The 12,229-nt window shown below is 47.1% G+C and overlaps 2 protein-coding genes across 4 annotated transcripts in view; one reads left to right on the top strand and one right to left on the bottom strand.

Annotated features, from left to right (window-relative positions):
* FBXO15 (F-box protein 15) overlaps positions 1-5,995 on the bottom strand; it is a 38,271-nt gene extending 32,276 nt beyond the window's left edge. Inside the window, exon 1 of one of the 3 annotated variants that reach the window (XM_059880764.1) lies at positions 5,914-5,995. The gene's annotated coding sequence lies outside the window, so the exon portion shown is untranslated. 3 annotated transcript variants of the gene reach the window in all.
* Positions 5,996-6,049: 54 nt separating this feature from the next.
* TIMM21 (translocase of inner mitochondrial membrane 21) lies at positions 6,050-11,765 on the top strand. Its single transcript, NM_001035453.2, is given in 6 exon segments — positions 6,050-6,648; positions 8,482-8,544; positions 8,643-8,740; positions 10,985-11,058; positions 11,146-11,251; positions 11,355-11,765. Coding segments are annotated over 6 exon segments (735 nt in total). The 5' UTR covers positions 6,050-6,347; the 3' UTR covers positions 11,448-11,765.
* The last annotated feature ends 464 nt before the right edge of the window (positions 11,766-12,229 follow it).

The raw sequence follows: 12,229 nt of genomic DNA, 5'->3' as shown, positions 1-12,229 counted from the left end.
CCGGCTTCATGCAGCAGAAGGCACTCAGGTGCTCTTCATCTTACCTGACTTCCTGGCCAAGTGCAGAGACGCAGAGTGGGACAGGGCAGGGCGAGATGCTCGTTTGGAAAGCTCTGCAATGCCCTCTCCCCCTTTAGTCAGAGAATCCCTCCTGGGCAGTAATTTTTATACTTCTACTGACATTTTTGTTTAAGCAAAGATTTCCATAGCCAACAAGCTTCAATTCCACTGATCTTGCTATACTGGCAACCAGAGGTAAAAGACAATTTCCTAATTGTCTTAATTTCCTAGGGCTGCCTTAACAAAGTGGGCTTCCCAGGTGGCTCAGAGGCAAAGATCTGCCTGCCATGTAGATGTCGTTTTGACCCCTGAATTGGGAAGATCCTCTGGTGAAGGAAGTGTCAACCACCCCACCCCCACCCCCAGTATTCTTGCCTGGGAAATCCCACGGACAGAAGAGCCTGGCAGGCCACAGTCCAGGGCGGGTCGTAGAGTCAGAAGAGACCGCGCAAACGTGCCTTACAGTACCTTGATCCAGGGTGGCTTCAAACAACAGAAACGCGTTGTCTCACAGACCAAGGGGCCAAACAGGAAAACCAAGGTGCAGGGAGGGCCATGCTCCCTCCCCAGGCTCCAGGACCTACTCGTCCCCGTCTCTTCCAGCTTCTGAGGGCGCTGACAGTCCTCCGTGCTCTCTGACTTGTGGCAGCTAAGCTAACCACAACCTCTGCTCCCTCCTGACAAGGCAGCCTTCCCTTGGTGTATGTGTCTTCCTACACGGCAGCAGTTGCGTTCAGTTTAGGACCCACTCTGATCCAGCATGACCTCATCCTAGCTAATGACATCCGCAGAGACCCTAATTCCAAATAGAGGCCAATCCTTAGGTTCTGGGTAGACAAGAACTTGGGAAGAATGGGAGAAGGGGGCACAATACACAATTCAACACTACACACACAGTTTTTTAAAGCATTCCTTATTTTAAGCAGCTAACCAATCCTGCAAACTCTAGATAACCTGTGCTTCTTATACAAAGAAAATATCTTAAGGAGACAAAGGTTTCTGAGCTTACTTAAGCTTTGAAGGATTTTTTTTACTCTTCCATTTAGTAACAATATCTATCCAGTCCTGAATGGGTTACCTTTAGACCCCTACACAAGTGTGCCCAGAAGTCTGTGAGTCTGTACACAGGTAGATACTATTGACTGATGACTGAGGAGCGTCTCTCACAGATAGATACTATTTTATAACTTAAACAAATACTGCTGTGGCTGATCAAATACAAATTTGTTTAGATGCATTAGTAAATTGATAACAGCTTTTTGCCATTATGTATTTCTTCAATCAAAAGATGAAAAATAATCAAAACGATCACCCTAGGCCTTTCCAAGGAAACCGAAGAAAAGTAAATTAATAGATCTATCCATCAGTTTCAATCTAGCAAAGTGGCAAAGACCAAATAAACGATGACAAGGGTGGCCTGGCTGCAGATGGGCAGGCATTCTCCTTCACTAGTGTGAGCACAGATTGGTGCCAAGGGCAGGGAAAGTCAAGTCCTAGTATATACTGAGATCCTTCAAAGGCAGGTATTTTTTTAAGCCAAGAACTTCAGGTCTAGAAATATATCCCAAGGCAAAAAAAAAAAAAAAGAACCCAAAGGGTTCACTCAGGAACATGCATCTCAAAGTTGCCTACACTGGGAAAAGTACTAGAAACAGTATTTGGTTGTTGCTGTTAGTCGTTAAGTCGTGTGCAACTCTTTTGTGACCCACCAGGCTCCTCTGTCCATGGAATTCTCCAGGTAAAAATACTGGAGTGGGTCGCCATTCCTTTCTCCAGGGGATCTTCCTGACCCCGGGATCAAACCCGAATCTCCTGGACTGGCAGGTGGGTTCTTCACCGCTGAGCCACCAGGGAAGAAGCCCCTGGAAACAGTACAGGATCAGCTCTTTCCCATGGCCTCCATAAAGTAAGCAACATTCAGCCAGTTAAAATGGACAGTTGCAACACAGGTGGAAGTGTTTGCATAAAAACAAGTTCACAGCGTCTGCACAGCCTGCTTCCTCACCTCCTACATGCAGTGTGTACCTGCTTAGTTGCTCAGTCGCGTCTGACTCTCAAACATCACCGTCTCACCGAGGTCTTCCGGCCGTGCCCTCTAAACTCCAATCTGCACTTTACACACACATGGTGCTCCCCCCATTTTTTTCCTTAGCACACATCACCAGACACCATCGCCCACCGCACTGGTGGAAGGGCTGTGCTGGCAGGGCTTCTGCATGAGGTCTGCTCGCTGCCTATTCTTCAGCACCCACAACACCCCCAGCATGAAGAAGGCATTCAATAAATATTTTCTAAATTAATAACACATTGATCTAAAATGCACATTCTATCAGCATACATTACAAAATCTTATGTTTGTATTTCTCTCTTCAGAGGAAAAAACCAAACACACACACACACAAAAAGAAAAGCAGTCTGCCAGGAAAGATAACAAGGTATTAACTGATAATACATCTGATTCACAAGATTAGGGGATTATAGAGTTTTTGGTGGTGCTTGTTTTTAAATAGAACTTGGAAGACTGGAGAGAACACAGTGTACTCTCTAATACTTCCTGTGTACTGAAAATGTAATGAATTGTAAGGGAGGGTTGTTGTTCTCATCTCAAAACTAAGAACCCCACACACAAGAAGGTCTGGGAGCACAGCTATCACAGCAAAAAACATCCTTTCAGCTGGAGCCTTCAATCTCAAAGCCCCCAAGCATTCTGGGCTCCAGGTCCTCTGAGCACACCCTGCAGAAACCTCAAAACTTCTTTAACATTGTTCCCCAAAACTGTTACACTAGTGTTCCAGGTCAAGAGGGAATTCCCGGCCCACTAGCTCATATCTGTTGGAAAAGTACAGCCTATTTATTTGTTCCTGTTTTGTTTTTCCATGATTAAACTAGATCTCCTGAGCCCCTCATTGCCAGAGCAGAAGACTGAGGCTCTAGTGAGGTAATTAAGTGACGACTGTGTCACCATACATCTTATCGTTTTGGACTTTGGCACCATTGAGAGCACATCTGCATTTCTCCATAAAATAAACTAACTGCACATTCTTCAGGGCTACACAGTTCACCAACAGGAAGTCCCATGCATGACATGAAGCTCTGTATGGCTACAAAGTTAAGCAGTGCGTATTAAGCTTTATAACTAGGAAGATGACATTTAGTTTAAAACCGATTTTTTTTTCAAGTGACAAACTTTACCTGATTGCTTTGAATTAAGTTCAGTATTTTAAAAACCTACTTTCTGGGCCTGATTCTTAATATCTGATAAATCAAAGAAATTAGACCAAGCAGAAATTACGCCAACTTGACAGCTTTCTGTGATATTCTTACAGTTTAAGATATTTATTTATACAAATTCATATTTTGTGTTAAAAAGATCTAAACATATTAAACACTTTGTGTGATTCTTTGTTAAAATCTAATTTTTTCTGCCTCCAGACATTAAAAATAACCACTTACTTAGACTACAACCATTCTTAAGATCTGACTTTTCTTGACCAAGAAGAATTTATATACCACCAAATCACAGACTGCCATGCACACTCCCATGCCAGGCATAATTACAGGCATTCTAATTACATCATTTCAACAAGTTCACTCAACTTACAAAGTAATAGAAGATTCATCATGTAACAATCATCCTGCTTCCCACTAACAGAACCTTATATATAAAGACTAATTTTAGTAACAGTGGCAAATTGATTTAAAGTTCAATCTTCCTACTTTAAATTCCTGTCTTTCTTTCCTACATAATAGAAATTTTGCAGGCATTGTCGCCATTTTGTCACGAGGCTTGTGATATGTACAGCGTTTACAGCTATTCTCAAGAACCAACTATCACTGTAGTACCTAGCGAGGGGGGCCCTGCTTCTGAAACTAGGGTAAACGGGGTAATGGATCCCAGCAGGATGGACATGGGACACAGTCCTGGAGATTCAGGGGGAAAAAAATATACCTTAAGTAGTTGAGCTGGTAAGTAGTAGTCGTGTAGTGTTAGTCACTGCTTAGTAACAGAATCCTTTTCTATGCTTAAACACAGACATCTGGTTTATTAGAAGGCATAATATGGCAGACTTTCTATATCCATAAATCGAGATCTACAAGCAAAAAGAGAGTCTTCAAGAATGCAAACGGTCCTTAGCACTATTCCTCCACCTTGCAATCTAACTGGGAAGACCAGTCCAGAGCTGGGAACAGCTCAGGATGAAAGAAAGGGATATAATAAGACATGAAGACAGCACCAGGGATACTTCCTCTGACACCTGGGCCACTCACTCTGTGAAGTGGGCCACTGTCCTTGGAGTTAAGCTGAAGTTCCTTTTGGAAAGCAGTTGCCGCCTCCTGCGCCCTACCCCTTCCCGATCTCACTCCTCCAATCTCCTTCTGTGACTGCAGAAGAGGACCACCCTTCAGGCGCAGGGTACCCCAAGAGAACTGGAGCAAAGACGAGCCCCCTGTCACCAGAACAACAACAACAACACACATACACACACCCTCCTCCGCTTGGACAGGAAGACCGCAGAAGAGAATCAGGGAGCGAGCACCGAGGGGTGTCTGTCTATTAACAGAAGGCATCCCCCCAGGGTCTGCTCAGAAACGCAAACCTGGCCCTGATGGCGGAGGTGCAGCTCCCAGACCAACCTGCCTAACAGCGTTACCTGGTTAGGGGCTGAGTCCTCCGTTCCTGAACTGGGTGCAGGAGAGAAAATTGATTATGTTTTGATAAGTAGAATCGACTTTTATAAAGTCATAAAAAAGACAAAAACCCGGCCCCAGAATTAGGAAATAACTTCGGGAAGACGCTTTGGAGGGGAGCCGTGCCGGCTACCCGGAGCGGGAGCGCGGAGATTCGCACCTGCCCCCGCAGGTGGGCGCGTCCACGCGGCGGCTCTCCGCGAGGGCTGCTCCAGGTGTAGGGCCTCGCACGCCCCCGTAGCCCCAAGGCCCACTAACTGAATGAACCGAGGAGACAGAATATTCCAGGGAAGCTCCTCGACTTGAACCGTGACTTGGGCTTACCCCAGGCTTACAAGTTTTAGACACTGCCTCTCTCCGTCCTTCCAGACCTTTCCCGCGCAAACAGATCGGAATCAATGAAAAGAAAGAGAAAGGGAGGCGGGGGAGTGAGGGGCTAATCCCGTCGGGGCTCCCGGGAGCCCGCCCCCACGCCACCCCACCCCCGGAGAGTCACCTGAACCCTGCGCGCCCCGCGGCAGCCCCGGGGCTCGCGAAAGCTGAGCCAAAGCAGCCAAGCGGCGGGGGCCGCGCCAAAAGGCATTGCCATTGCAGCTGCAGGAGCCGGCCGCGTCCGATCGCCATGGATACCCAGCGCCGACGCTCCTCCTCCGGGCCGTCGCACCACCCCGGGCCACGCCCCCTCGACGCTGACGCGTGCGCAGAGTTACTGTGGGGGGCGGGGCCGAGGACAACTCCGCCTGTCAGCCGGCTTCGGCACCGACGCCGACGTCGAGGACGCCTGGCGGCGGCGAGAACACAACTTGGACTTTGTGCTCCCACGGGGGCTGAGGCGGCTTCGCCCTCCCCACCTGCTGGCTCTGGGGTAGTCTGGGCTGCTTCCTGCCCGACTGTTTAAGAACACCAAACGAAAAGGCTACATCGTCTGCCCAGAGGCAACAGCAGGGCCACATTTAGACCGAGAATTCCCCAGTTGGCACGGCCCCTTCTAGAGGGACATCGGGATAGACGGTTTGTAACCGCGAACTTGGTTTTTGCAGGTTCCTGAAGTACGCAGCGCCAGGGGCTCCCATCCCGCCCGCCACCAACAAAGCCCCGCCTTTCTGTCAGACCGAGCCGCGCGGCGTTCGCGCAGGGGCGTCCGCGCAGGGGCGTGTGGGAGACCTCACGGCATCGGCGCGCGCCCCGGCTGCCTTGCACTGTGGGAGATGTAGTCTTTGAGCGTCCCGCGCCGGGGCAGTTCCGGGAGGAGTGCCGCCCTCGAACTACCACTCCCAGAACTCCTAGCGGTCTTCCAGGTCCCTTTGCAAGGGGCCTGCCGGACATCAGGTGAATGTCAGCAGAGAAAGGAATCCAAGTATTTTCAGTCCAGTGAAAGGAGAGCCGAAGGGAAGGGAAAGTGGGCGTCAGCTCCTTTCGGGAGACGTTCTGTCTTGATTGACGCAGTTGGAGCTAACGTTTTTGCCGAGCACACCCGTGCAGCGTCACCGGTGTGCGCGCGAGCGCTGGAGCCCGCGTCCGGCCGGGTGTGTGGCAGGTCGCGAAGGTCTCCTCTTCACAGCTGGAGTCTTCCCTGAGCGGGGCGGCCTTCCGGGAGCATGATCTGCACTCTCCTGAGAGCTGTGCGGTGCACGGAGAGGCTGCATGGGTGCCCCGGGAAGCCATGGTTTCTGCCACACTCTGTGCCTCACAGAGCTTGCTCGCAGACTGAGCCCAGGTGGAGATGGGGGCTGCAAGAGCAGAACACGACGGCGCGACCTAGGTGTATTTGGGGAGTCACCCAGAGATCCATTTGGACGCAAGTACGGAGCCCCCAGAGCGCGAAGGAGGACGGCAGCAAGCAAGTGTCTGTGCACAGGAGTCAGGGCGGGGAAACCGTCCTCTCAACGTCACAGAAAGGTAAAGGGGATTCCGTGTAGCGATCAGTCTCAGCAAACGTGACGGGAGCTGCCAGTGCCCTTTATATAAGTTCAGAACCGAGAATAAGCGGTACACGCAAATTAAAAGGTAGAACCGTTGAAGGCAGTTCAGAAGCAGAGAAGATAGGCCTACAATTTTCTTCCCAGATTTGAGAACTCACATTTGACGCTTGATTTTGATGCAACTTTGCTGAATTATGCCTGTAAGATTTTTCTCAACTTTTATTAGTTTGGTGTGGAGAGAGCTTATAAAACCGTTGTTTAATGTTTTGTAACAGACAAGTAGATTTCCCAGGTGTTACTTCATCTCATTTGAATTTCACCGTTTACTTTTTCAGACAGGACTCAGTAGTATGTATAAGGCTAATTTCCCCGGTTTCGCACAACTAAAAATTGAGTGTGAGTATTTCTAATCTCAGTTTCCTAATAGCCATGCCAGTACCTCTTGGGACAACCACACCTGTCTTTAGCCTCTAAGAATAGCGCTGTCTTTGACATATGGCCCTTAGATGCAGTGCTGTTTTTTATTTACTATTTTGATCAGTGGGAGGCAGTTTTAGAGGCTTCCATTGGACTTTACTCATTATGGTATGGTGGGCAATGCACCTCAAAGGACCTAGTTTAGGGACTGTTGTTGCTGATGACTGAGTATAGCCGTTCCAGTTATAGTTTGAAAATCAGGGAAATGACCATCTGGTAAGTCCACGCAGCTGTGACCCTCTTACATGCCAGGCTCTTTATTACATAGCCACCACAGGTACTTAACAGAGGGACCGTAGAGACTCCTTAGGTTATTGATGTCAGCTTAGACACTGTCCAGTGGACATTGAAGTGTCCCCTTTTCCAGCATAGGGTCACCAAGTTAATGGCCGAGGGGCTCTGGTGAAGGACCAGGGGAATCTTATACTTGCGCAAGTGCCTCCTGATGGAGTTGGCCTTCCTTCGGTAAATGAATGCCAGGAGTGAAGAGCGGTTCAGGTCCAGAAACCGAGCTGTTCGTTGTCACGACTGTTCCCACCTGGCTTCAGTGCTGGGCCATCCCCAGGGCTGTCAGAGCACCTTGTGAGCAGTGTTTTCCAGGCCCTCCTTCGGGACAGCCGGCCTTAGTGTCTGACATCCACTCGAGCACACCCACAGTTCGCTGTGGCAGTGCTGTCATTTTTACTTCACTTAATGTGGACCCCGCTCGCTCCATCTTTCCAAGCACGAGCCAAGCTGTGCACCAGCTCCCAGGCTGCTTGTCAGACTTCAGTGTTTGATCGGAGAGTGCTGATCAGTCAGCTCCCATTCGTCCCGGTCTGTATTTTGCGCCCCTTCCCATCTCCCTTGGGATATAGCTGGCTCTGCTGGTGGGGCCTCCAGCCACTTCAGGGCTGGGGTGGCCCGTTTCCTCCTTCCTTCCAGTTACGTTGTACCCTGGCCAGAACACGTGTCTTGCAAGGTGGAAGCCCCCACCAGGTCTTCGAGCAGGAGGAAGAGCTAGCCTTTAACAGGGAGGCATGAGCTGCCACTTCATGTGGGAGGCTTCAGAGGAACTGGATCAAAGGATTTCCTCATCTTAGACAGTAAGGAGGCATTAAGATCAAGTACCTAAAGTACCAACTCCTCAGCCCTGCTCCCAGAGTCGGCTGTGGTTCTTTGCAAATAACTCTTCAGGTGATTCCAATGCGCAGATTTGACAGCAGCTGCTCCAGAACACACGCTGACCCCTCCCATGTCCCAAACCCACATCTCACCTGCTAGACATCCTGAAGCCAAGAGTATCCAGCTCATGTCCGGCACACATGTAACCAGGGGTGTTTTCTCTTTACAGTGAAAGAAGCCGGAAGAGATTTTACCTACTTAATAGTGGTGCTTATTGGAATCAGCATTACAGGTTGAAATCACAGCAAGTATAAACCTCCTGAATGTCTTTTTTACTTTCCATTTGTCTCGTTCTTGTTTTGCTAGATCTCCTTTTTCTGTGATTTTCAGGTGGCTTGTTTTACACGATCTTCAGAGAACTTTTTTCTTCATCTAGTCCGAATAAGATATATGGGAAAGCCCTAGAAAAGTGCAGATCACATCCCGAGGTTAGTCTTCAAGGCTGAGTTATACAGACTCCGACAATAGGAAGGAAAAAACGTTGGGGTGACCGGGGGAGTGGTGGGTAGAAGTCACATAGTGGTTCCAAGACTGGTGAAATTTATGTAATAAATCGGAATGGTTAGGTTTTGATTATGTTATTAGCTCCTTGTTCGCTACTTGAAATACTTTGATTTATGGGCAGCACCCAGAGGTCCATACAGGGACATTTCAATTCTAATTGTAAAAGCTTAGACTATATCAGCATGTTAAACTCATGCAGTAAGTGTCCAGTCTTTTTAAAAACCTGATCCATGACCTCATGATCATAGTGGGAATTGTTGGAGCTTACTGAGAGCATAGTGCACACCACACGCTCTGCCCAGGCTCTAAGCGCTCAGTCTCTATCCTGCGTGCAGAAGAACACTGACATTTAAAGAGAGTAAATTAACAAAGCTAAGATGACCAAGCCAGTAAGAGGGAGAAAGTGAACGTGTTAGTCTCTTAGTCGTGTCTGACTCCTTGCGACCCCATGGACTGTACCCTGCAAGGCTCCTCTGTCCAGGGGATTCTCCAGGCAAGAATCCTAGAGTGGGTTGCCATGCCCTCCTCCAGGGGATCTTCCTGACTCAGGGATCAAGCCCTCGGTCTCCCACATTTGTAGGCAGATTCTTTACCTTCTGAGCCAGGGTGGAAGCCTGGTAAGAGGGAGAGCCAGAACCTAGTCCAAGTTTGTCTGATTCCAGATCTTATGTCTTAAGCACAGCCTGCCTGAACCACACCCCAGGAGTAGGCAGGCGCAGAAAAACCGCGTTGATTTTTTTTTTTAAAGGATCCCATCGAGAAGGAAGTTTTCCATAGGGCTTTCCAGTCACAGAGAGAAAGCCAGTGTAGCCTGTGAAGGCCCAGATTTCTTACTCCCTGGGTGCAAAGCTTCGGCATTGAAAAATCTAATTCATTTAAAGCTTAATTCTTGTACTTTGAAAGAATATGGCATATAGCATCATAAATCGCAGGGCTGTTTCTCATATAGACCAAGGACTAATAACAAAGAGACGGTCCCTGGGGAGAGCGGGAAGGTTTCGAACCTGCAGACGCTGTCAGCATAAGTCCTGTCAGCATCCATGCCCTGCCCTGGGTTTCCCTGGACACCGCCTCCATATGCTCCATCAGTGTCTAGTCCTGTCGGGACAGAAGCCTCGGGAGCTAACGGTCTCTGACGTCTTTCCTTCGTACTGAACTTGGGCGATCTGAGAGCTGTGGGGAGATGCCACTCTGAGTGAAACTCAGCAGGGAATAAGGAAGTTCCCATTGTAGTTCCTGGGAAACCTAATTCTACCTGAAAAGATACGCTTTACACACTCCAATGATAAATATGACCAGTCACGTAGTTAAATGTTGGAAGAGATGAAGAGTTGCTGCGTTGTTCACAAGCTAGCCGTTCAGTGATCCTCAGCATTTGGAACAAAAGAGAACTTCCCTGAATAAACACGGAGTGGGATGTTTTCAAGCTCATAACTTAATTTGCTGCCTGAACGAGCTCTACAAAGAATAATTAAACTTTAACAACTTGATTTTGTCAGCATTTATTAGGGGCCTGTTCTTTGCCAGGCACTGTGACTGACTGAAAAACAGAAAATTCTAATGTTCTGATACTGACATGTTTAATCTATTATAGTGAGTTATTTGAAGAATTGTCCCATTTGTTTCATAGTTACTATTGTTACATAGTTCTTTAATAAGTCTCATCTTACCTATTACTTCTTTTTCTTTATGTCTGAAAATTCTGATACTGAAGACACTCAGCAAACAAACTAAATATTTCCAGAGTTGAAGCAATATTTGTTTTACTTTCATATCAAATTTGTATTTTATGAAAATATTCCAAAGTATTTGCATTTTCAGTTCAGTGAAAATTTCATTTCCACTTCATTGAGTTTTCCCATTAGGAATAATGGTTTCCTACCCCTCGATCTGGTTTGCTTTAAATAGGGTCATTTGTTTTTATATGTGTGTTTAGTGACTAAAGTATCATTTTGCTCTCATAAGTTTTAGTATCAGACACCATTGGGTAAATGTTGCTAAAAATGTTCAGTGGACATTAATTAGAGTGAACTCTGGGAGATAATGAAGGGCAGGGGAACCTGGCATGCTGCAGTTCGTGGGGTCGCTTGGTTTGTCAGAAAATATTTTTCCAGGAAGCTTTAAAAAACCATAACCCTGATGGAGCAGGCCTGGTCTGTGTGCTCTAGGTCATCAGTGTCTTCGGCGAGCCCGTCAAAGGCTACGGGGAGGTGACACGGCGAGGCCGAAGGCAGCACGTTAGGTATCGGATCAGCCGGGATCCGGGGGGCTGGTGGGAGAGGCTTAAGTGAAAGGAAGTCAGGCTTGTGTTATTTCATTTTCTTGACAGCTTTATTGAATACAAGAAAGATGGGCTGAAACACATGCGAGTGAAGTTCTACATCCAGGGCTCGGAGCCTGGGAAGCAGGGAACCGTGCACCTTGAAGTGAAGGAGGTGAGCCGTGTGGGGTAGGGGTCCCGAACCCGGACTCACGGGAAGTGCCGAGGGGAAAGCACGGCCTTGATGCTCTTTGGTTTGTTTTTGTTTTTTTTTCCAGAACCCAGAAAGTGGTGAATATGAATTTCGGTATATATTTGTAGAACTTGAACCCTATTCTAGAACTATTGTCGTTGAAGATAATCGATCCTGAGACAATCAGAAGAACAAGCAAGCTTGTGTTTCCTGATGAGTGTGGCAGGCTCTGATCATCACAGCCCTCCGCCAGCCTCTGTTTTGAATAAAACAGGAGGGAGTAAAACTCATAAAAGTGAAGGCTACTGGGTAGTTGTTACATTTAGACAAACTGAATTAGAGATTTTCTCGTAGAGTGAAAGATCATGAAATAGAGCATACTTTATGTTAAATCTTTGCATTAATGGTCAGAGTTTCTGCTGTACTTAACATCTTTTATGATAAATTTTTGTTATTAACAGTTTTACACCATGTAATAAAATAAAGTTCAGTATTCAATGCTTTTTTATGTTGTATAAAATCTGTGAAATAAAATTGAAACTAATAAGATGTTCAATTGAGAAAGGAGTACATGAAGGCTGTATATTATCACCTTACTTATTTAACTTATATGCAGAGTACATCATGCGAAGTCCTGGACTGGATGAAGCACAAGCTGGAATCAAGATTGCTGGGAGAAATATCAGTAACCTCAGATATGCAGATGACACCACCCTTATGGCAGAAAGTAAAGAGAAACTAAAGAGCCTGTTGATGGAACTGAAGGAGGAGAATGAAAAAGCTGGCTTAAAATTCAACATTCAAAAAATTAAGATCGTGACATCCAGTCCCCTCACTTCATGGCAAATAGATGGGGAAACAATGGAAACAGTGAGAGGCTTTATTTTCTTGGGCTCCAAAATCAGTGCAGATGGTGACTGCAGCCATGAAATTAAAAGATGCATGCTCTTTGAAAGAAGC

Source organism: Bos taurus, chromosome 24 (assembly GCF_002263795.3).
Source record: "Bos taurus isolate L1 Dominette 01449 registration number 42190680 breed Hereford chromosome 24, ARS-UCD2.0, whole genome shotgun sequence".
NCBI classification, from domain to species: Eukaryota; Metazoa; Chordata; class Mammalia; order Artiodactyla; family Bovidae; genus Bos; species Bos taurus.
Note: the sequence above shows the minus strand (reverse complement) of the source record. Positions and strands in the feature narration are given on the sequence as shown.